Genomic DNA, 26,356 nt, shown 5'->3' with positions numbered 1-26,356 from the left:
TGGAGCAGTTTTGTCGCAGTGGTTCGGGCAATCACAGGATCGAAAACTATGTGGAGCTGGTTGAGAACCTGGTGAGAAATTACAGTAAAATGGGCTGTAGGATGTCTCTCAAAGTCCATGTCCTTAATGCTCATCTTGAGGCATTCAAGAAAAGAGGAGCAAGGTGAACACTTTTACCAGGATATACTGGACTTCAAACGCTGCTACCAAGGACACTAAAATGAGAACATGATGGGAGACTACATCTGGGTGCTAATTCATGAAAGTGACTTACAATATAATCCCAAATCCCAAAAAACTACTCACTTTTAATTCTTCTGTGGTCATCTTTGTATAACTTCAATATAAATAAATGTTAATTGTGATTCATATGTTGCTTTTTATGACTTTATAAAAATGAAAAGATGAGAATTTGGTGTTTTCACGTTTTAAATAGGTAAATTGCAAAATTTGACTATCCTGCTCACAAAAGCAAATTTTTATGGAAATAACAGACATTTTCTATACTTTTTAGGCATGAGTAATTAGGAAATTACACTTACTGCCCAGGAACAAAAATCGTGTTACATCGTGAAAGCATTTGATAATCTACTATGCAACCTGGAAAGGAGTTCACATCTGTATAAAGTTTGTGATCTTTTTATGGCTACTGCCCAATACAGATAATCTTTCCATATATAGAAGATGGTGCATTTGGTTCCTCCACAAGTGCAATGTTGGAGGTTCAGGCTGAATCCATTGCAACAATGCACAGTGTTTCGCCATCAAACAAGACTTGCGAACAAACAAAACTTATTTTCACTACGCAAGTCCAGATCGTCATTCAAGTCCAATAAGAATAATTTCTCTGAGCGAAATACAGATTGTCCAGGAAGATGTTCCAGATGAGCCCACATCACCCCAAATTGAGCAATTTGTGAACAGGTCCAACAACAATGGAAATATGTACCAATGTCCTTCCCACTCTTTCAGAATCTGGTGTTTCTATTCCATATTTTATGTACTCATTATCTCCCCCCCCCTTTTTTTTTTACAAAACTGCGAAAGCTGTTTTTAGCACAGGCCAGCGCGCTGACGGGAGCAGCACAGAGAATTCAGCACGCCAGCCTGTGCTGAAAACCGCTTATGTGGTTTTGTAAAAAGGGGGGGGTATGTATTTTAGGATTTATATAAAGAAAATGAATAACTTTATAATATAGTTCTTTAAACAATACACATTCTGCTAATTCCAAGGCCGCCAGCACAGCTTCCTGAAATTCCCCAGAAGTGTACTCCATTGCTAAATCATATGCCATTTTCTTAACTGTGCACTGCCATTTACATATTTAAATGACTAAATACCACCATTTACACATCCTTCTGCCATCTAAAACCCCACAAATGCTTAATTTGGCATTTGCCACAAGTTGACCCATTATGACTTAGTAAAGGGACCCCTTGGTTTCTCTGTTGGACCCTGAATTTTTGACCCCTGGAAGCTGGATGGCATTATAGCTTCGGGTGGGGCGTAAATAAAACTGAAGAAGTAGGAAAAACGAAAGCATTAGTAGTGAGATATGTTTCTCAAGGACTCATTTCAGCATAATGTGTCTTGTTACATGAAGGGATGGCTTTGGCGTACTGACCTTTTAATAGGGACAAGCTGTCATTTGCAACAACCATGGGAAATGTCAATAGCGAAAAAAAATTAAGAAAATTCAGGTTCTTATCATTTGCCAGTGATAGTGTGCATTCTTTTGAACTATTGCCAATACACATGCTATTGGGAATAGAGAAGTGTGGTGCAAACTTTTTAAGCTGCTGGCACATTCATTTCAGGGCTGCGGCTGGAGAGTGCCTGAAATGTGATGATTTGTCACGTGCGTGCGTGATGTCGTCATGTCAACGTCCATGCATGTGCAAATGTCTTCCAGCCGTGGCCCTGAGCTTCCTAATACCGCTGGTAGGGGGTGCTGCAGCGGAGAGGTGAGAAGAAGGAGCAGAGGTGCTGGTGAGGTGCAGGCACCAACTGACTGACTACAGGACTTGCCTCTCGCCGGTGCTGGTGCCTCTCCTCCTCGCTAGCATCTTGGGACATAGCTGGAATCCTCTGCGGCACACAGTTTGCGATACACTGGAATAGAGCAAGCCCTCTTTCAGCAAGAAAAACAGATTCTTTTAAACCACATCTAAAATGAATGTTTTGTAACTTGAGTGTACACCTGGCTGTTTTAATGCTGTGCCTTTAGGATAATAACCTTGAACATGTTTCTATCAAATTTCAAGACCCATCTGGGTGCTATATGCTCTGCCATCCTTTTGTTCTCTACAGTATCCCATCATGGACTTTCCTGGGCATTTAGAAGGTGTCTGGGAGGGAATTTTCCAACTGTGTTGCTCACTGCCACTAAACTAGGCCAAAGCACTTTCCTAGAACAGCAATATATACAGGTAGGACTGGGCAGACTTCCACGGTATGTGTCTGTATATGGCATTTTGGTTGAGGATGGGCTGGGGAGGACTTCAATGGCTGGGAGGGTGTAGATGGGCTGGAGTGAGATTTGACAGAGACTTTGGCAGTTGGAACCCAAGTACAGTACCGGGTAGAGCTTTGGATTCTTGCCCAGAAATATCTAAGAAGAAAAAATAAAAAAATTTTAATTGAATCAGGTTGGGTAGACTGGATGGACCATTCAGGTCTTTATCTGCCATCATCTACTATGTTACTATCCCCCTCTTCTACTAAACTGTGCTAGCGGTTTTAATGCAGGGAGCCGCACTGAATAGCCCACGCTGCTCCCGACACTCATAAAGTTCTTATGAGCGTCGGGAGCAGCATGGGTCATTCAGCCGGCTCCCCGGGCTAAAACCACTAGCTTGATTTAGTAGAAGAGGCCCTATGTTATTCTATGTCACTGTTTCCAACTCTGTCCTGGAGTAATATCTAACTGATCTGGCTTGTAGGATATCCCAATGGAAATGCAGGTCCTCTGTAGTCAGATCTGTCTAACAATCTATGCAGAACACCTAGGAGGTTAGGTGGATTGCACAAAAATCATGCTAGTATTGCTGGCTATTTATTAGAGAGCTTTGGCTTAGATGTAAGAAAGACTGGTACTTGAGGGAAGTAAGAGGGCATTTTCTTTGCTCATCTATTCAAAATAATGGAGTAACAAAAAAGAATACATGAGATCTTGGAGGCAGCCACACTCAGTTTGGGCAATTAGGATGCATTCTTAATAAGATGAAGATAACTAAACAGACGGGATGTAACAATTGGTCTTTTTTATTTGTTAATATCCTCTCCTATGTCCATAATAAATATGAATGTGATATATGTGCATACATCAAAGATCCGGTGTATGCAGTTCTATCTAATGTTTATTCTAATGTTTGGGGGAGTACGTGGCACAGTGCTTAAAGCTACAGCCTCAGCACCCTGAGATTGTGGGTTCAAATCCCATGCTGCTCCTTGTGACCCTGGGCAAGTCACCTAATCCCCCCCCCCCATTGCCCCAGGCACATTAGGTAGAATGCGAGCCCACCTGGACAGATAGGGCAAAATGTTTGAGTACTTGAATGTAAAACCATTTAGGTCAGGGGTGCCCAATACGTAGATCGCGATCGACAGGTAGATGGGGAAGGCAACATGAGTCGATCGCAGAGCACATCCCCCGTGATAGACTCGTGTTGCCGTCCCGATCTACCGGCCGATCAGCCTTCCTCTCCTCGACATCAAAGACGCCAACGCCGGGCATCCAGTTTAGTCTGTTTTTTGTCATTTCGGGGGGGGGGGGGGTGGCGGCAGCAGCAGCCTGAAAAAGAAATCATCCTGGCTGGGGTCGGTGTCATGCTCCAGAGCTTCTACAGCCTTCCTATCTGGCCCTCTCCCTTCTACTTGCATCCGGCCACACCCCCTGCTCCGCGGCTCTCTTTGGCAATTCAGCAGCAGCGATCGACACAAGCTTCTGACGTCAGGGTCTACCCTCTGCAAGTCCCGCTTGTTTCAACTTCCTTTTTCTACAAAAGCGGGACTTGAAGAGGGAAGGCCTCAATGTCGGCAGCCTGTCTTGATCACCGTTGCTGACAAGTTGCTGAAGAGGGCCGCAGGGCAGGGTGTGTGGCTGGATGCAGGTGGAAAGGAGAGGGCCAGATGCAGGACTCGTGGGTGAGGGAGGAGAACGAGAGAGAGAAAGAGAGAGAGGAGGGAAACAAAAGGAAATATTTCATACCGGGCTGGGCCGGCTTGGAGGGAGAGTGGAAAAATTCTGGCTACAAAAAAAGGGTGGAAAGCTGAAAATGGAGATAGAGACACAAAGAAGAGAAAGGGTAAGCAGGACCTACTGAATAAGGATAGAGATACAGAGGAGACATGAAGAGGAGGTGAAATAGAGCTATAGAAGTAATGCTGAAAAAGGGGAGGGGGAGATAAAGACATTGAAAGGGCAAATGGTGAACATGGGGTAAAGACAAGGACAGAGACAAATGAAGATTCTGAAAAAGTGGTAAGATAGGGATATAGGACACAAAGAAGGGTGATGCTGGAAAATAGGTGGAATGGTAATTCTGACAGACACAGAAGGGAAATGCTGGATGAAGGAGAGATGGGGCTCAGGCTGGATGGAATAGGGAGAAATGCCTGGTTGACCCGGAACTTCCTCTCCTACGTCATAATTGACGTCAGGAAGCGGAATGCTGGTCAGCACAACGCTTTTGCAGGGAGAGTTTGGGGCGGCGGTGGCTGTTCCCTGATGGCGGCAAACCGAGTGGCTTGGGGGGAGGGTAGGGAGAAGGAAAGAAAGAAAGGGGGCAGGCAGGGAGACAGAAAGAAGGGGAACAGTGAGACAGAAAGAAAGGGAGACAAGGAAACAGAAAGAAAAAGTTGGGGGAGAGAATGAGGTCTGGAGGAGAGGAAACATACAGGAGGCTGAAAGAAGGGAAGAAAGATTGGATGCACAGTCAGAAGAAGAAAGTGCAACCAGAGACTCATGAAATCACCAAACAACAAAAGTAGGAAAAATGATTTTATTTTCAATTTAGTGATCAAAATGTGTCCGTTTTGAGAATTTATATCTGCTGTCTATATTTTGCACTATGGCTCCCTTTTACTAAACCACAATAGCGTTTTTTAGAGCAGGGAACCTATGAGCATTGAGAGCAGCGCGGGGCATTCAGCGCAACTCCCTGTGCTAAAAACTGCTAGTGTGGTTCAGTAAAAAGGGAGGGAGTATATTTGTCTATTTTTGTATGGTTGTTACTAAGGTGACATTGCATAGAGTCATCTGCCTTGACCTCTTTGAAAAAACCCCGGAATATGAATGATAATTAATATTTTCTCTGCCTTTCAGTGTGCTTTGTGTTTGGGTTTTTTTTTATTTCATTATTGGTAGATCATTTTGACTTGGTCTTTTTAAAAAGTAGCTCGCAAGCCCAAAAAGTGTGGGCACCCCTGATTTAGGCTATAAGTGGTATATAAATACTAAAAATAAATAAATAATGTTTATTCATTTTGGCTATCCAGAAAGCCAGCCTGGTTAGGTGGGCCTCTAGCTAAGAGTTGAGAGAACTTATTATATGAAAGTGCAGCTTTACCAGGGTTACTCTCTGGTCATTTATTAATTAAACAGAGCTGCTTCCTATTTCTGCATCTAATTCCATGCATGGAAAATGTCTCCTATAGGCAGTGCAAGTTCATTAACTCTTTGCAATTTCAGGAGGTTCTGCTGTATGACCAGCAAGTGAGATGTTTGCCATTGTATCTTGCTTGGCCATGTGTCACAAAAGAAACAAGGGCACACATTAAATGAGTATAATGTCCAAAGTACCACATCTAAGAGAATATTTGAAAAGGAAATGCTAAAACATCATTCCATACTTTGGAGCCTTACAAACTGTCCACAAGTTAGCTGAAAGCATCCTATATTCACTTAATCCCAAGCTAAATATCCACCAACACACATTAAAAGACATTTTAGTGGTTTTGTTTAGTTCCTTAATTGCTCAGATTCAGTTTACCTGTTAATTGCTGAGTGAAATGCTTAGAAGCAGCGGGTACATTAAAGGGATTATTGACACATAATCCCTGCCTCCCAGTGGATTGTTTATGAATTCTGCTTGCACAGATTGTAACAGTGCCAGAAGTAATGAAATGTGGGAGGATATTATAACCAATAGATGAAAGAGACCGAGCAAGGGCAAGCAGTACTAAAGCGAACGTTAGGAGCTATTAGGAAAGGAATGGAAAACAAAAAAGATAATATTATGATGCTTTTGTATTGCTCCATGGTGGGACCACACCTTGAAAAAGATGTCGAAGGGCATTTTCAATATGATGTTTAAATCCGATTTTGGACAGTTTAGGAAAAATCATCCAAAAATCCAGTAGAGAAAATGGTAATTTTCAGACCAGAAAAACATGTATCTTTTTATTTCAAAAATAAATTTCCCTTTCTGGTGGGCAAATCTTTGCTCCAGCTATAGATATGAAAGGATGAATGCCGATAGTTTAGGACAGGTAATATATGTTGACATCATATATTACCTCACTATAGTAGGTCTTTGATTGTGAGTCAGATTTTGTTTATTTTCATACACATCCAGGGAAGGGTGGGGGGGGGGGGACTATTTCTGTCCTAATTTGATCTTTGAATATTTACATTTGGGATTGGTTGGGAGGATGGGAGGAGATTACTAATTTGAATAGGGTAAGGTTATTGGGAAAATCTATGCTTCTGTGTTTTATTGAATATTCATTGGGTGGCTGAAAATGGTTGGTTATGTATATTTGTAAGTTAAATGTGCTTTTATTGATATATTTGTGATATATTTGTGTATTGCACTATTGAAGTTTGGAAAATCAATAAAGAATTTTAAAAAAACAAAACAAACAAAAATGGCTATTTCTTAGATGTGTTTGTCCTCAGTATATCTTTTTGAGCAATTAAAAAAAAATCTAAATGAGAAATGTAATGTAATTTATTTCCTATATACCGCTACATCCGTTAGGTTCTAAGCGGTTTACAGAAAATATACATTAAGATTAGAAATAAGAAAGGTACTTGAAAAATTCCCTTACTGTCCCGAAGGCTCACAATCTAACTAAAGTACCTGGAGGGTAATAGAGAAGTGAAAAGTAGAGTTAGAGGAAAAATAAAAATAAAATAAACATTTTAACAAGACAGCATTGATCTAAATACTTGGAAGGTAGAAGAGAGGAGAGAAAGGAATAGAAGCAGAATGGGTTAGCGTCAGTGATGAAGTGGAGCAAGTAAGTTTGAAGTTTCCAGAAAGGGCTTCTTCAGGGAAGAGACTTGGTAGACAGTCCCAGGATGCCTATGTCTCCTCCCCTGCGATGTTCTCCCATCCATGCATTCCCTCCCAGACACACTGCCCGTGCCCCATCTGCTCCAAGGAGGCTGCCCCAGATGAGGCCCACGGTGAATGCAGGATTCTCTCCTCTGCGGGAAAGCCGCCCGGAGCCGACAGTCGATCTTCTTAGCGGATTGCAGGGTGGGAAGAGTTCACACTCTTGGTAGGATCGGGTCTGTGTGCTCTCGGTGGTTGTGGCTGGTCTCGTTGCTGCTTAGGTGTAAAAGCAGTTGATCTCCACTGCTGCTGATATTTAAAAGCAGGCAGATTGATCTCTCCAATGGACTGCAGGGGGAGGAGTTCACACTCCTGGCAGGATCGGGTCTGTGGGCTCTTGGTGGTTGCGGTAGGTCTCGCTGCTGCTTGTATGTAAAAGCAGTTGTTTTTCTACTGCTGCTGATATTTAAAGCAGGTAGATTGATCTCTTAAACGGGATATTGGGGGAGGAGCTCACATGCCTGGTTGGATCGGGGCAAGGGCTCCTATTATAGGCAGCTGGTCTTGCTGCTACTTAGGTGTTAAAGCAGTTGATCTTCCTAGCGGACTGCAGGAGGTGTGGAGCTCACACTCCTGTCTTGATCTGGTCTATGGGCTCTTGGTAGTTGCGGTTGGTCCCAATGCTGCTTAGGTGTAAAAGCAGTTGTTCTCCCACTGCTGCTGATATTTAAAAGCAGGTAGATTGATCTATCCAATGGAATGCTGGGGGAAGATCTTATATGTCTGGCTGGATCGTGGCAAAGGGTTCCCGGTAGTGGCGGCTGGTCCTATTGCTGCTTAGGTGTAAAAACAGTTGATCTTCTTATCGAATTGTAGGGGGGGGCGGATCTCACATTCCTGGCAGGTTCGGGTCTGTGGGTTCTTGGTGGTTGCGGATGGACCCGCTGCTGCTTAGGTGTAAAAGCAGTTGTTTTCCCAATGCTGCTGATATTTAAAAGCAGGCAGATTGATCTCTCCAACAAATTGTATGGTGAAGAGCATACACGTCTGGCTGGATTGGGACAAAAAACAGCCATTGCACATCGGATGCAGTGGTTTATTACGGGGGTACGGTCCACCTCAGGTGCCATGTTGGTGGGGATACAGAACCCCCCTCCTCTGCCCCGCCTCGTCCCATTCCTCCCCACGTGCGCCCCCCCTTCCCTTCTCCCATATCTCTAGTTGAAGTTGTGGTTTGCAGCGGCCAACAACGTACTCTTTGCGATCCCCATTGGCTCTCCTGATGACATCACTTCCGAGTGCCATGCATAGGAAGTGAAATCAGAGGGAGAGCTGACGAGATCGTGAGTAGCACGTTGTTGACCGCCACGAGCAACAACTTCAACTAGAGGTATGGGGGAAGGGGGACGCACGGCATGCGGGATCGGGGAAGGAGCAAGGGGAGGAGATGAGGGTGGGGGAGGGGTTGCCACTGCCCTGGGCGCCTCTCACCCTCGCTATGCCATTGGTCAGAGAGGTCATTATTCTTAGCAGACTGGCCACACAAACATCCCAGCAGAGCACCCTAGGGGGCACTGCAAAGAACTTCACATAAAAGGTCCCAGGTACAGACACCTCACCATAACCTCCTTAAATTGTATGGTGAGCCCTTCCAAACTCACCCAAAATCTACTGTACCTAACAGAATACCACCCCAAAAAGCCCTTATGCCTGCAGGTGTCACCTATATGTAGGTACATTAAGTTTTGGATGGCTCTTACTTTCTACCAAGTGTACTAGTTAGAGTGAGATATGGGCCTGTGTCTCCTTCTCTGAAGTCCTCTGAACTGACCACTAGGCTACTCCAGAGACAGGCTTGTTGCTCTAATACAGTGGTCTCAAACTCAAACCCTTTGCGGGGCCACATTTTGGATTTGTAGGTACTTGGAGGGCCGCAGAAAAAAATAGTTAATGTCTTATTAAAGAAATGACAATTTTGCATGAGGTTAAACTCTTTATAGTTTATAAAACTTTCCTTTAACAGTTTTACCTTATGCAAAATTGTCATTTCTTTAATAAGACATTAACTATTTTTTCTGCGGCCCTCCAAGTACTCTATTTTTTCTGCAGCACTCACATTTAAAGTTTAATATCTTTTCTTTCTCAAAACTGGCACATTTCTATTACTAAATTGAAAATAAAACAATTTTCCTACCTTTGCTTGGTAATTTCATCAGTCTCTGGTTGCACTTTATTCTTCTGACTGTGCATCCAATATTTCTTCTCTTCTTTCAGCCTCCTGTATGCTTCCTCTCCTCCAGACCTCATTCCCTCCCCCAATTTTTTCTTTCTTTTTCTATGTCTGTCTTTCTCTGATTCCTTGTCCCATTTTTTGCTTTGTTTCTGGCTCCCTGTCCCCCCCTTCTTTCTTTTTTCCTTCTGGCTCCCTGCCCTCCCCTTCTTTCTTTCTTCCTTCCTGCCCTCCCCCATGCCACCGCCGCCAGGGAATAGGCTGCTGCTGCCGCCATCGGGAACAGGCCGAGATCTCCACGGGGCCGACCAACTCTCGCCGCCCGACGTCAATTCTAACGTCGGAAAGGATGTTCCGAGCAGCCAGGCAGCGATTGGCTAGCCAGAACGTCCTCTCGACGTCAGAATTGAGGTCGGGCGGCGAGAGAAGCAGGGAGATCATAGAGCATGGTGCCGGCAGTGAGAAGGGAAGGGAAGCAGTTGGGCACCCCTGCTCTAGACGAGCCGCGAGCCGCACTCTATGAAGAACAGTGGAGGGTGACAAGTTGTGCGGACCGCCCCCCCTTGGTACGCCACTGGAGCAGCAGCGTGTCTGGCCGGCTCATTCCATTCAAAGCCGTGGGTGGCGGCTCCTTGCGAGATCCGCGCCTGCGTCTGAAGCCTCTCTGATGTTGTGATGTCAGAGAGGCTTCCGATGCAGGAACGAATAGCGCAAGGAGCCGCCAACCCGCGGCTTTGAACGGAACGAACCGGCCAAACCAGCTGCTGCTCCAAAAGGAAGGGAATGATCCAGTCCAGACCGCGGGCCGCAAATAAAACTTGGAGAGTCACATGTGGCCCGCGGGCCGCGTGTTTGAGACCGCTGCTCTAATAGGACTAGCCGTAACACCTGAAGCTGACATATTGACTAGTATGTACAGTTTAATTCAAATCTTTGGGGGATTGGAGGGGGTCAGTGACCACTGAAGGAGTAAGGATGGACTATGCCTTCATTCTTGAGTGGTCATCTGTTCAATTTGGCCACCTTATGGGTACTTATTTCTTATTAAAACAGGTCTAGCCTCAAAACGTTCAAATTTTGCCCTGGGCATTTTCTGCAATGTTAGTGTTGCAGAAAAATGTCCAAATCATAAGTTTGGCCTAATTCTACCCAATATATGCCCCCAACATGCCCCCTTGAGATTTAATGCCACTATTTAATATACTAATAGTTATACCGGAATCTTATCACTTCACATACAGCGGCTACATATATAAGAGATTTTTGTATGGACCTTCAGAGTGCAGCCAGGCATTGCATACTACTGGCTGCTAGTCTTCATCAGTCCAATCTTTTGTTGAAACTTAGTTTTTTAATAGTGATTAGCTTCACTGTTTTTTTTATATTTTTATTTCTTCCATATTCTTTAACCTTTTTTTTTTTTTTAATCATTTATTGTCCATAAATTAATATAGCTACTTAGCTTATAGTAGATTCCTTAACTTTCATCTACGCCACCTCACCTCTCCCGACATGCATGTTTGAAAAGAAACTTTCTTCAGGGTCGAGGGGCAGGATAGGGAAAGATGGAAAGTACAGAGACCTGCGAGGGGTTGGAAGGGAGAGAGATAACAGACCAGTGGAAGGGGAAAGGTGAGGGAAGGAGAGAGAGATACCAGACCAGGGAATGGAAGGGAAGGTGGAAAGTGAAGTGAAAGATGCCAGACTGTGGGAAGGAGAGGAGAGAGATGCTAGACTGTGGGAATGGGGGGGGGGGGAGGAAGGAGAGAGATATTGGACCACTGGGAAGAGGGAGGGAGGGAAGGAGAGAGATGTCAGATTATGGAAATGAGGAGGAAAGGAGAGAGATGTCAGACCATGGAAACGATGAGGGAAGGAGAGAGAGAAAACAGACCACGGCAGAGGAAAGAGATAGGAAGGGAAGGAAAGACATGGAAAAGTAGGTTTTGAGAAGAAAGCAGAAAAATGGAAAAAAGTTGAATGTTAAAAGTTAATGGCAAAGATGAATACAGGGCAGAAAGTGAAGAAGAGAAAAACAGTCAATGGAAAGAAGGCCTTAGAACTCTGTTAAGAGCACAGTCAGAAGGAAGTGCAACCAGAGAGACTGGGAAAGGATGATTAGAAAAATAAAATCACCAGACAACAAAGGTAGGGAAAATGATTTTATTTTCAATTTAATGATTGGAATGTATCAGTTTTGAGAATTTATATCTTCTGTCTATATTTTGTACTATATTTGTCTATTTTTCTGTAGCTGTTACTGAGGTGACATTGCATATTTTAAAGTCATCCGCCTTGACCTCTTTGAAAAAAAACAGAAAATAAAGAATAATTAACATTTTCTCTGCATACAGAGTGCTTTGTGTAGTTTAATTTTGTGGTTACCATTATGTATTGTTCATAAGATTATATTGTGTGTATATGAAAAATGAATGGAAGAAATTGCTTTACAATTAATACTATTATTATGGAGGCAGGTCTGGGACAGAGCTTGGGCGGGGGTACTCGGTTGATATTTGTTAGACTTAGGGGTACTTGACTTGAAGAAGTTGAGAAACACTGGCCTACAGTACACTTATGCCTGCAAGTAGTACTTTTCTATATGCACTTACATGTATGTACAAGACACACATGACTTCACGTACCCAATTGCAGAATGATCTTTTATGTGTATTTAAAATAGAGTAAGGCAGAAAAGGAAGAATATTTGGAAATAAGAAGAAAACAGGACAAAGTAGTCAAAGTCCTGGCAAGTTTCTCTCGTGTTTTGTAGTTATGGGAAACCTGCTCAATACATAAGGCATTAATGTGCTCTTTTTATCAGTTTTATCAGAAATAAATAATTTACAGATCAACAAGGTTCTTTTTTTTTTTTTCAAAGGTAGCACCTAATAATTATATAAGGAAGGACTGCACACATTTTTTCTTGGCTGGCTGAGACATAGCATTGGTTTCATTCATTAGGCCTTGTGTTTTCAGTAAAGCAAGAAGTCAGTGATGTATCAATAAATATATTTTCTAGTACTCCCTGTGGTGTTCTTTTCCTCTCACTCTCTCCATTGTGCAATTCCCTCAAAAGATAAATCTCCCAAATAAAAATATCTATCAGATGGTATGACTTAGGATATCTTGTGATTCACAATACATGAGATCCCACTGTTATTTGTCTCTTTTTCCTTTATCACCATAGGTAGTTTGTTATACATTTCAACAGCGTTGATAGTGGAAAGGATGTTCACTTTGGAATTGTTATTAACATTATGCACAGAGTATGTTTAACTGTCTAGTTTCAAGCACTGAGCTTCTCTTTCATGGTTGCTCAGGTACCCATTTTGAAAAAAAAGTGTATTTCTATATTTCCAAATTGGTATAATGTTGGAAAACGTGTGAGCCATTAAAGAGAGTTGTACATTTTCCAGCATCTAGAGCAGGGGTGTCAAAGTCCCTCCTCAAGGGCTGCAATCCAGTTGGGTTTTCAGGATTTCCCCAATGAATATGCATGAGAGCATACAATGAAAGCAGTGCATGCAAATAGATCTATGCATATTCATTGGGGAAATCCTGAAAACCGACTGGATTGTGGCCCTCGAGGAGGGACTTTGACATCCCTGATCTAGAGGTAAACTAAGATGATAACGAGGCTTACCTTCTTCTTCACTCACAAAAATGTGACCATCTTTGGGAAAAGGTAACTAAAGTCATCAGAAACAAAAAAATTAGATTTTAATAAATTCAGTTAAAGCAAACAGTTTGTAATACAACAGTCCTTTTATGTGAAAAATAACTAAAAGTTACAGAAGTTCAAACATATAACTTTTTCAGACTTCTTATAGACCCATGACATGAAAAATCAGCCATTCTCAACATTTTGGATCAACTACTTTAGTTATCTTTTCCACTAGACGTCCACCCAACCAACCTGTCCTGAACTCCAGATTTCTCTCCTCCCCCCTTTCCTTTGCTTAATGGTTACAACAGTGGGTTATGTGTTTGGAGGTAAAGAGGGCCATTTTCAATATGGCATCCAAATCCAAGCTTAGATATTTTGTGGAAGACGCACAAAATCCAGTACTAAACAAAAATCCCATACTGAACATTCCCATTTTCAAAACTTCAAAACGTCTATCTTGTTTTACAGATGTGTCTATCTTTTTGAACCATTTTTGAAAAGAAACCCCACACATCCAAAACAACACGCAAAACAAACCGTTGGGATGTAGGAGGGGCCAGCATTTTTAGTAGATTGGCCACACAGACATCCCAGTAGAACAGTGGGCACACTGTAGTGAACGTCACATAAAAGGTCCCAGGTACACATCTCACCATAACCCCCTTACAATGTATGGTGAGCCCTCCAAAACCAGTCATAACCTACTGGATCCAACTATACACCATAAAAATAGTTTTTATGCTTGCAGGTCCAGTAGGTTGTGGGTGAGCTCCAACTTTCTACCACAATTGTGGTATATGGGCCTGGGTCCTTTTCTCTGAAGTCCATTGCACTGACCACCAGGCTACTCCAGAGAACTGCTTGCTGCTCTAATAGGACTGGCCATAATATCTGAAGCTGTCATTCAGACAGGTATGTACTGTTTCATTTATATTATAGGGGGGTGGGAGGGGGTCAGTGACCACCTGGGGAATGTGGGAGGGGGTCACGCTTACATCCCTCCAGTGGTCATCTGGTTAGTTTGGGCAACTTTTTGGCTTTTATTTATAGTTAAAATAGGTCTCGCCTCAAATGCCCAAATTGTGCTCTCGACATATTCTAAAATGTTCGATTATGGCAGAAAAATGTTCAATTCCTAAGCCTGCCCTACTCCCACCCATACCACATCTTTAACATGCGCTCTTGAGTTTTAGGTGAACTGGAGATGAACAGCAAGGAAATCCATCTGAACAATGATTCTTTTTTTGAGCCACGGACCCTTTTAAGAATCTGATGAAAGTTATGGACCCTCATCCCCAGAAATATTTACATAAACACAACTTTGCATGCAATGAATATAATGTATTTTATTTATTGAGATTTGATTGTCTCATACATATATAACAGGGGTCTCAAAGTCCTTACTTGAGGGCCGCAATCCAGTCAGGTTTTCAGGATTTCCCCAATGAATATGCATGAGATCTATGTGCATGCACTGCTTTCAATGCATATTCATTGGGGAAATCCTGAAAACCCGACTGGATTGTGGCCCTCAAGGAGGGACTTTGAGACCCCCTGATAAATAATTTATACAAAGGGCTCCTTTTACTAAGGTGCACTATGCTTTTTAGCATGCTAAACGCTAACACATACATGTTAGTTTATGGACGCATTAGCGGTTAGTGCGTGCGAAGATTTAGCATGCACTAAACACTGGCTAAAATGCTTAGCACACCTTAATAAAACAGGGGGAAAGTATTATTAAACTTTAGAGTAAACAATCTAAAATAACCCTCCTTTTTTTTGCAAAAAGAAATGGCTATTCATTATAATTATGAAATACAATCCTCTTGTGCAAATTAAAACAGATCTACTAAGTTTTCTACTACCATTACTACTACTACATTCCCTCTCGTTATCTGTGAGAAAAATCAACAGTTTCGGGCTGTATAGTGATATAAATGTTAATTTTTACCTGACCCTCACGGACCCCCCTGAAACCTATCAATGGACCCCAGGTTAAGAATCCCTGATCTAGAAAATAGGTTTCAAAACTAGTGACTTGGAAGGGTTTGGCAAGAAAAACATCCATCTACCCCTTTAGGCTACTTTTAGTTATTTTTCTTTTTTTCTTTTTCTTTTTTTTTAAATAAGCCCCAGTATCACTTAAGGGCTCATTTGCAAAAGAGAAAAAAAATTTTTTTTAAAGGCATAACTAATAATAAATTTATTTATATACTGCAATGCCTCATGATTCAGTGCAGTTTACAATAAGAGCTAAGAAGTGTAAAAACACAGCAAATTTACACCACAAAACACAGTACATTATATACTGTATATATTTGCACATGTTTCTTGCTAAAACGTCCCAGTCGTGATTTTCAAAGGCCTTAGTTTAGACCAGTGTCTCTCAGACTGTGCCAAGGCATAATGGTGTGCCCCAAAGAGATTGCAGGTGTGCCATGAGAGATTCCAGAATTTTACTTTAATTTTAAAAATTCCCTTCATAAGTAGAACAGATGACATGTACGTCATGTACAGAAGAGTCTGGATACAACTGCCCAGACAAGCATCTTTCTTTGACTTGATTGATTTGACTTGATTTGATTGATTGGAAACTAACGTCACGTCATTTTATTTTTATTTTTTATGCAGTAATCCTAATTTCAGCAACAAAGCAATCAAGGCTTTGTTACCGTTTGGATCTTCTTATCCTTGCGAACTTGGATTTTCAGCTCTGACAGAAATTACATTTTAAAACAAGAGAACAACTGCAGATGATGAATGATGAAATGCGTGTTTGTCGACATTTTGAGTTAGTTTGCATTCAAAAACAAGCACGTCCATCGCATTGATTAGCAAGTCTATCCTATCTACTTTAGTTTCACTGTTGTTACAATTACCCACACATAGCTTAAAGAACTTTAAATAAATAACTCTCAAATTTAATTTTGTATCAGTTTTGCAATTTTATAATTTCGATTATAATGTGCCATGAAAAACATTTGCTCCGTTTAGTGTGCCAGAGCTTAAAAAAAAAAGTTTGAAACACTGTTACAGATGTTCTTCTAGGCTGGTATCCCCTGTTCATCTAAATTCCAAGGAGGCATGTTGAAGGCGTGTTTTGGGCGGGCTTAAGACTTGGACATTTTCCAGCAATAATAGAACATTTGACGAAACGTCCAGGGCACCATTTAGACATTTACCCCCTCTTTTACTAAGGGCTCCTTTTACAAAGGTGCGCTAGGGCCTTAACGCGTGCAATAGCGCATGTTGAATTCCCGAGCGCTGTAGATTTTTGGCTACTGCGCGCTATAGCACGCAGTAATTTTATGCGTGTGCTAAAAACCCTAGCGCACCTTCGTAAAAGGAGCCCTAAGGTACGCTAACTGATTAGCGAGCGCTAATCAAATTAGCGTGCGCTAAACGCTAACGCATCCATAGACTAACATGCACGCAGTAGCTTTTAGTGCTCGCTAATTTGATTAAGGCATGCTAATCGGTTAGCGCACCTTAGTAAAAGAGGGCCTTAGTGCTAGACCTATTTTAAAAACGAATGAGGGACAAAAAGGTTCTCAAACTGATCAGATGACCACTGGAGAGATTAAGGCATGATCCTCCCACTTACTCCCCCAGTGGTTACTGATCCCCTCCCACCACCCAAAGATGTGAGAGAAACAGTACATTCCAGCCTGTATTCCAGCTTCAGAAGGCCTCACAGACACATCTGAGCAGAGCAGAGGGGTACTCTAGGGGGTACTGCAGTGAATATCACATTAAAAGTTCCAGGAACACGTCTTAACATAACCTTCTTGTATTGTATGGTAAGTCATCCAAAACCTACTATACCTACATAAAGATGACCCCTGCATGAATAAGGGCTATTGTTGTGGTATAGGTATATAGTAAGTTTTCAGTGGGTTTTGGAGGGCTCACTTTATAATATAAGCAGATTATGGTGGAATTTTTTTATGTTATATTCACTGCAGTACCCCCTTAGAATGCCCCTCTGTTCTGCTCCAGATATCTGTGGCCAATGTGCTACTTGTACTTCCCAATGGCTTATTTGTGAGCATTTTTCATTTGGCCATTTTTTTTATTCAAAAATAGTAAAAAAAAAAAATAATAATAAATAAAGAAAAAGATTCACTAAGAGCTAACACAATTAGAAATGGTCATTTTCAAAAATAAAAGACACATGTTTGGGTGTTTGTTCTATGTGCTTGCAGTGCTTATCTGGTGACTTTAGGTTGGTTTTGGTGACTTAGACCATGTTTTAAATGGTCTAAGTCACAACGTCCAAGTTTCGTCTATGCTGTGTTGTAACACGTTCAGTTATACATGCAGTACGACTAAGTCTAAGCTGGCCCACGTCCGCCCAATTCCCGCCCTCGACACTCCTCCTGAAACACCCCGTTTAGTTCTAGTCATTCAGTGGCACTGTGAAGGCCTAGGTTGTTTATAAATATGTCCAAAACCCGGTTTTATTATCGGCACTTGGACGTATTTTTGACAATGTTCGTCCAAGTGCCGACTTAGGCTGTATTTTGGATGTTTTTCACTTTCGATTATTATGAGCCCCATAACCTTTCTCCAGATACTATGTTTTTTAAAATAAGGATCAGATTTTCCTAACTAAAAACCATGGTAACTGTTTATATTTAAAGCAAAATGGCATTTGCGTGTACTGTAATTATAATTTTAGGTGGTGGCATTTTTTATTTAGGTGAGGTGGCTGGAATGATTGTGGGCTTATTGCATGTTTGTGTTGGATCATGTATCCCAAATTTTATTGAAATTGGCCAGGTTTTGACAGAGCCATATAGAAAACAAGTTTTGTGTATGCTTTTGAAACACAACGTACAAATATACAGACACACAAACATACACCATAATAGAGATATACAGAAATAAAACATTTTTCTTTTTAATTTTTTTCTATTCATGCTCACATACAAACAGATATACAGACAGATATAGTTACAGATAGGTAGATTTATATGGATTATTGAATGTCACATCTTGAGAGTATTTGTGAGAACGTCACCTAATATACCATATTGCACAATGCCCTGGTGCAGGAGAAAGTTAATGTATGTAACTGTTTTATGCATCATGTTCTGTTCATTGAAAGTGTTTCTAAAATCTTCACATATGAGATACACATAATATACACATATGATATAACATCATATACACATATGATATACACATATGATATACATATAAATTTTATTTACTTTTGTTCCTAGGTAATAAGTATTCTTTCTTAATTGCCTATGCCACAAAAGTATAGAAAATGGCTATCATTCCCCTCAAAGTTTGCTTTTGTGGCCAGGGCATTGATATTTTGAAATTTACCTTTTTTGTAGAACATTCCAGATTGATTCCAAGCTGAGTAAACTTAGGGGCCCTTTTACTAAAGCGCAAACATCTAGAAGATGCATTATGCTATGCATGCGGACAATTGATCGAGACAAGAGGGCATACATATTTCACAGAAGCATCTGCTAAGACGTGTGATGCCTAAAAGGCATAACTCTGCATGTCAGTTGGGGATCAAGACAAAACTTGGACACCTCACTTCACATGTGAGAACTGCCAAAAAACTCTGGAAGGTAAGAAAATTTTGTTTCTCATTAGGATGGCAGAATTTTCTGCTATAATATTTCTTAGAATGCTTAATTTTCTTAATATTTAAATTTAAAAATTTTCAATTTTATTTGATAATATATCATATATGAAATATGTTGCAGGAATCTCATACATAATAGGAATAGGTGGAATAATTTTATTGCTTTCATTATCACAATTTCATTTTGTTCTTCTACAGGATGGTACAGAGGGGAAAAGAGAGCCATGGCGGGAACCCACTGACTACTCAAACAACTGCTACTTCTGCATAGTGGACCCCTCCAAATGTCAAACTGGCAAGCCTTCATCTGCAGTCATATATCTGGACATTCCTTCATCCATTGCCCCAGTACCACATTGCCCTGAGCTCCCCATATCTACTTCCCCAGAGAGAGAGAGCAACTGTCAGAATGAGGAAGATGGTGTAGATCCAGTTTACAATATCAGTTGTGCAGTTGATGAGAGAAACCTGTACTATCCAGATCAACGACTTGATCAGAGATCTTAGTCACACTATATCCAATGACTAGGTTTTGACATCTAGGCTGAAGCAGTGGAACTTGGATGAAAATGTGGAAGTCACAGGTCAGAAAAAGCGTCACCAAGCTTTTTCTACTTTCTTCACCCCTCAAGATGGGCTCTGTTTCTGCCACAAAGTGACCAGTCTGAAGCAATTGGAATAACCTGTAACCCAAGAGTACCGTCTCTTCAATGACAGCTCTATAACAGGAACAAGTACCCATCTCTTCCACTGGCTGCACCTCAAAGAGGATTACAACAGCATCAAGACCTAACTAGGCACCATGAGGTATGATGAGTTCAGCTGAGAGGTCATCGGAGACTTCAAAATGGTGTCATTCCTAATGGATCTGCAAGACGGTTTTACCAAGCTTCCCTGTTATCTTTGCCTTTGGGACAGCAGGGACACAAAGACAGGACTAGCCACAGCAGATCCGCGTTATGCGTGGAGAGAAACAACATCAAATGGGAACTACTGGTGGACCACTGGAAGATGCTGATGCCACCACTGCACATCAAATTGGGCCCATGAAACAGTTTGTCAGAGCTCTAGATAAGGCGTCGGCAGCCTTCAAGTACCTTCAAGACATCTTCCCTAATCTGTATAAAGCAAAGGTCAAAGCTGGTATCTTCACTGGACCACAGGTAAAGAAGATCCTGGACTGCAAGGAATTTCCCAAGAAGCTAACTAGGAAAGAGAAAGTGGCTTGGAACAGCTTTTGTTGGAGTGGTTCGGGACTTCCTAGGCAATCACAAGACCAAAAATTATGTGGAGTTGGTTGAGAATGTAGTGAAGAATTACAGTAAAATGGGCTGTAGGATGTCTTTCAAAGTCCAAGTCCTTGATACTCATCTTCAACATTAAGGGAGAAGACAGGAGCATAGTCAGAGGAGCAAGGTGAGTGCTTCTACCAGGATATACTGGTCTTCAAACGCCGCTACCAAGAACAATATAATGAGAACATGAAGGGAGACTACATCTGGGTGCTGATTCGTGAAAGTGACTTATAATTGCAAATGTCAAAAAACTACTCACTTCTAAATCTTCTGTAGTCATTTTTGTATAACTTCACTATAAATACATGTTGATTGTGATTCATATGTTGCTTTTTATAACTTTATAAGAATGAAAAGATGTTCATATTTTAAATAAGTAAATTGCAAAATTTGACTATCCTGCTCACAAAAGCAAAGTTTTAGGCATGAGTAATTAGGAAATTACATTTACTGCCCAGGAACAAAAATCATGTTACATCTTGTTATGAGAAACACAGTTAATTCTCTCAAATCTTGAGAAATACTATTTCACTAACAGTCTAGTTTCTCAAGATTGCCGTATACTTCATTTCCTCCCAAAAAAAATGCATCCGATTTATGGATTTCCTGCATGCAGATCCAGAGCCATTTATCTGACGCTGCCTTTCTCCCTCTTGCCCCGTAGGTGGAATTGACAGGCAGCAGCGTGTTTGACTATGTTCACCCAGGAGACCACGTGGAGATGGCGGAGCAGCTGGGCATGAAACTACCCCCAGGGCGAGGCCTCCTCTCACAGGGCACAGGAGAGGATGGAGCCAGCTCAGCATCTTCCTCACAATCTGAGACCCCAGAGCCAGGTGGGATTTGTAATCATCATGAATAGCTTGGCAGGCAGGACCTTTACCAAATGATTGAGCTTTAGTTGCTGGCAGGAAATGACTATAAATAGACTAATGGTGTTTAGCATTTCAGTGTGATGCTCACTTCCATGCAATAATTAAATAAGGAAAAGATCTGAAAATAAAGGGATATTTTTAAGTATAATAGTGCAGATCTAATTTCAGATGAATGGTGCAAACAAATTAAAGCAGTGGTTGCCTTAATTTCTCTTTAATATCACCCCTTCTGTTTTTGGTATAGCTTTTATGCAGCCAATAGGGATGCGCATTCAATGTGAACATAGGAAATATTAACATTACCCATGTTGCTTCATGTTATCTTACACAACAGGAAAGAAGCTTGAAATGTTGGGGGGGGGGGGTTTTCCATTGTTGTTAAAGGTACATAATATAGGTCAGAAAATCACCCCCAAGGCACACAACCTAAACTCCCAATAATCACCCAACATGCCAACCCCCTCCAATCATCACTCAATCTACCTCAAACCCCTTCTGATCCTTTCCAATCCCAGCTCTAGCCCTAGCTCTTACTGGGGTCTTTGAAGCTCAAGTGGAAGCAGGAATGATTCTCAATTGCTCCTTCTGATGGCTGTGCTAGGATATAAATGGCACCCTTTATTACTAGTGGTAATATTGCAGTATTACTGCTAGGGGTTAGCTGCCAAATAAAGGCAAAATACCATTATTTGGTAGCTAAACCCCTCGGGGTCTAGGAGGATTCAGCACAGCCAGTTCAGCATGTTTCAGCATAGCACGTTTCAGATTCAGCACAGCCTGTTTCAGCTTAGCTGCTTCTCATTGGTGCATCTTTCCTTTCCCTTCACCCACCTGCAGTTTTTTTTCTCCCGCCTCTGCATCATCTGGTGACTCCAAGGTTTGAAAGGGGGAGGGGTCTCATCACAGATCAATCGAGCGCATCGTAAGGTTTCTCTTCATATTAGAATAGAAAGTTGTCCAGAGGGAAGAGTTCCAGGGTAAAAGGTTGACTTTGAAAGTGCGTCTTAATATTTAGGGCTCCTTTTACCAAGCTGCGATAGCGTTTGTAGCACGCGCACAATTGCCGTGTGCGCTAAACCCGCGCTACGTGGCTAGAACTAACGCCAGCTCAATGCTGGCGTTAGCGTCTAGCACATGCGGCAATTTAGCACGCGCTAAGCGCACGCTAAAACCGCTATCGCAGCTTAGTTAAAGGAGCCCCTAGAGATGAAACAGCCCGCCCTGAAAGGGCCGTGATGGAAACGGCTGTGATGAATGTCATGGGCTGAAAGGATCGCTCTGAAAGAGCTGTGCTGAACTGGCCGCTCTGAAACGGCCAACCCCCAGTATCATGAGATGACCTCTAGAGTTCAACAGTAATATTTTGAACCTGGTACGGCAATGAGCAGGAGCAACTGGGGATCATTTCAGGTCCCACTAGAGCATCAGAAACCCTGGTAAGAGCTGGGGCTGGGGTCAAGAGAGTAGGGTGGGTGTAATGTTAACACTTGGGAATGAGGGAAGAGGGATGATACTGATATTTGAGAGGGTTTGGAAGGAGTCGGGAGTGAGTCGGGCGATGATCAGAGTGGGTTGGGGGTGGGTCAAGTGATAATCAGTAGGTATGAGTTGTGATGGCAGATTGAATGGTTTTGCCACAAGCTTTATTTGTAGGTTTGTATAGCCGGCAACCATAACAAAAATACATTGAAACAAAATCTTTTTGAAAAGAAAATGAAAAAACAAACAAATAACATAAAAAAACTGAACAAAACCAAACTGTTTTGCTTGAATGTTCTTAGCATATAATAAATTAACAAGCAAAACTTGTTACCCAGCAAGAGTACCTGAAATAAGTTTTTCCAGATGTTCATTTACCAGAAAAAAAGAGAACATGCGTGTAAAGCTGGGATAGATTCCTGTTTCTTTTATTTCAGCATTAGAGAGGCACTTGAAAGATGTGAATAGATAAATTAAGGCTAGAAAAGAAAAGAGTAATGGCTACAGTTTTAAAATGCCTTTTCCACCCTCAGTATTTAATTAGATCAATTGTATAGAGTGCCGGGGAGAAGTGACATTCCTCATTGGAATTCTTTCCAGGCCTCGTATAGACTTTGCATTCTGAATGTTCCCATTTTCATTGTGTTGTACTGATGATAATTTAAGTATTAGGGGAAAATCCATTTATAAATTAAACAAAATGACTTGATATCCATCAGTCCCCTAGTTCATCAAGCTGTTCAAACAGGAGGAAGATTGGCTGGTCGGTTTGGGTCTTCGGAGAGCTCTGGTAATTAGATCTGTGAAGGATTCATTCTTTGCTGATTGGGGCTTTAAATTAATTGAAGTTCCACATTTGTGGTTTTGTCCTTTTTGTACTCTTTTTTTATTTTTTTTTTTTGAGGAGATATTTCATATTCTTGTGTGGTGGAGTGCTTGGCCAAGCAGCAGTGGTTTAAATGTTAATTTTTCTCTGGAGAAGTTTAACAGCTTTTTTTTGTTGTTCTTAATGAATATGAGGCTACGGTGGAGTGCAAAGTTTTACAGTATTTGCTTTAACGTGGGGAAGAGAGATTTTGAATAGCCGAATGAATGTTTGGACTACACTGTGGTCTGCTGTTTCAAAACACAGGATAGAAATGAAAAAGGCGCTTATACGTATACTAGTCTGTAAGCCCGTTACATTAACGGGTGCTAGAATAGATGTGTCTGTCTGTCTGTGTTTCTTTCTCTCTCCTTGGCCTCTGTCTGTATCCTTCTGTCTTCCCCCCTCCCCCCCCCGAGCAAAGCTGTCTGCCCCAGCATACCCCTCCCCCAAAGCAGCCCCCTTTCCCTCTCCCTGATTGTCTCTCCATGGCCCCCCTTCTGTATTTCCCCCCAGAGTAAAGCTGTCTGCCCCCAACACACACCTCCCCCAAAGCAGCCCCCTTTCCCTCTCCCTAACTGTCTCTCCATGACCCCTTCTGTCTTCCCTCCAGAGCAAAGCTGTCTCTCCCCAGCACACCCCTCCCCCCAAAGCAGCCCCCTTTCCTTCTCCCTAACTGTCTCTCCATGGCCCTTTCTGTCTTCCCCCCAGAGCAAAGCTATCTGCCCCCCAGCACACCCTCCCCCAAAAGCAGCCCCCTTTCCCTCCCCCCCTGTATTGTTCCCATTCTTACCCTCCCTCCATCCCGGCGTCTTCTGGCCTGCTCCTCTTCAAAACAGCCTGCGATAGTGACTGGCTTTAGTGAACTTCGCAGGCCGCTCTCCAACTCAGTAGCACATTCCCTCTGACGCGATCCCGTGCGTCAGAGGGTACGTGCTACTGAAGTTGGAGAGCGCCCTGCGCGGTTCGCTAAAAGTAGCCACGATCGCAGGCTGCTTTGAAGAGGAGGATCAGCGGCGGCGGCGGTTGGTGAGTGAGGGCGGAAGGGGGGAAGCTCCAGTGTGTTCCCTGCCAAGGACGTGGGCAGGGAGAGAGCTTGCCTGCGCTTCCTCCAGCGGTTGGTGAGTGAGGGCGGAAGGACGGGAGTGGCCAGAGTGATCCCTGCCACCGCGTTCTAAAATAGAATACCGCCACGGATCACAACTCACAGCGGCAAGGATCACGCCATTTTAAAAGCGCATGAGCGGGTAAGGTTTTATTATATAGGATTCAGTAGGGATGGGCAGTTGTTTGCAAAGACAGGAAATGCCAATGGCATATCCTATGTTACATGTGATTAAGGAGGTCTTTTACTGATTGGGCCCTGCGCGCTAAATGCTAACGCGCCCATTATATTCTATGGACGTGTTAGCATTTAGTGCGTGCTAAAGCAATTTAGCCGCCTTAGTAAAGGACCCCCTAAATGAAAATGAGCAGAAAAATCATGAAAGTTTGCATTTTTCATTTGCTGATAATCGAGTGCACTATTTGCAAATAACGGCAAACCAATTTAGTAATAGCACACATTCTCTCTGACCCTATAGGGCTCCTTTTACAAAGATGTGATAGGGCCTTAACCCGCGGAATAGCGCATGCGCTAAAATGCCCTGCGTGCTAGCCGCTACCGCCTCCTCATGAGCAGGCGGTAGTTTCTCGGGTAATGCACGCTATAGTGCGTGCTAATCCGGTGCGTGCGCTAAAAACGCTAGCGCACCTTTGTAAAAGGAGCCCATAGTGCTCTTTCACCCAAATTCATTATATGGTGCTGATTTAAAATGGGCAGCCAATTAAATTGGCTAATTGCCAATAATTGAGTGCTAACTGGCACCAGTTTGGAATTGGGTGCTTATTTTGCTATGTACTACTATTTATCATTTCTATAGCACTTCTAGATGTACGTAGCGCTGTACCTGTTGTAAGAGACAATCCCTGCTCAGTAGAGCTTACAATCTAATCAAAACAGGCAAGCAGGACAAAAAGGGGTTAGGGAATTTCTCACAGAGGGAATGATAAAACAGACATGGGTACTTTTACAAGTTAGTGGGAGTCAGGAGTTAAAAGCCGAAAAAGTAGGCTTTTAGCCTAGATTTGAACACTGCCAGAGACAGAGCTTGCTATACTGACTCAGGCAGGCAGTTTCCGGCATTTCGCTATGTGCTATTCTGTAATAATGTGCACCCAAATGCAACCTAAAATGGGGTGTGGCCATGGATGGCGGGTGAGGGACATTCCTAAAATTGTGCTCAGTGTTATAGAATACAGTGGTACCTCGGAATCCGAACTTAATCCATTCCAGAACCCTCTTTGAGTTCTAAGACAGTTTTTCCCATTGAAAATAATAGAAACTGGATTACCGTATTTTCGCGGATATAACGCGCACCTGTGTAAAACGCGCACAGGGGTATAGCGCGCAGAAATCACGATGATATGTACCAAAACTTTTCTATACCGCGCTCAGGCATATAACGCGCATGATGCCCGACGCTCCTTTCGCCCGCCCTGACTTTCCGTGCGCTGTCCCGACTCTCCGTTCACCCCCCCTGACTTCCGTGCACTGTCCCCCCTTGAAGTCCTGTCCCCCCTTGTAGGTCTGTCCCCATCCTGAAAGCCTGATGCCCCCCCCCGACGTCCGATACATCCCCCCCCCCGGCAGGACCACTCGCACCCTCACCCCGAAGGACCGCCGACTCCCCAACAATATCGGGCCAGGAGGGAGCCCAAACCCTCCTGGCCACGGCGACCCCCTAACCCCACCCCGCACTACATTACGGGCAGGAGGGATCCCAGGCCCTCCTGCCCTCGACGCAAACCCCCCTCCCCCACCAACGACCGCCCCCCCAAGAACCTCCGCCCGTCCCCCAGCCGACCCGCGACCCCCCTGGCCGACCCCCACGACCCCCCCACCCCCCTTCCCCGTACCTTTGGAAGTTGGCCGGACAGACGGGAGCCAAACCCGCCTGTCCGGCAGGCAGCCAACGAAGGAATGAGGCCGGATTGGCCCATCC

At 42.8% G+C, this 26,356-nt stretch overlaps 1 protein-coding gene across 4 annotated transcripts in view; it reads left to right on the top strand.

Moving 5' to 3' along the window:
* Positions 1 to 26,356, top strand: part of NPAS3 (neuronal PAS domain protein 3) — a 1,959,780-nt gene that overhangs the window by 1,567,923 nt on the left and 365,501 nt on the right. For all 4 annotated transcript variants that reach the window (XM_033951269.1, XM_033951270.1, XM_033951266.1 and 1 more), the window contains one exon: positions 20,758 to 20,929. In XM_033951269.1, the coding sequence (XP_033807160.1) occupies positions 20,758 to 20,929 (172 nt within the window). The remainder of the gene's footprint in view (positions 1 to 20,757; positions 20,930 to 26,356) is intronic.

The sequence above is a fragment of the Geotrypetes seraphini genome, chromosome 7, assembly GCF_902459505.1.
Source record: "Geotrypetes seraphini chromosome 7, aGeoSer1.1, whole genome shotgun sequence".
Taxonomy (NCBI): domain Eukaryota; kingdom Metazoa; phylum Chordata; class Amphibia; order Gymnophiona; family Dermophiidae; genus Geotrypetes; species Geotrypetes seraphini.
The sequence above is the reverse complement of the archived record's forward strand: the minus strand, read 5'-3'. Positions and strand labels throughout refer to the sequence as shown.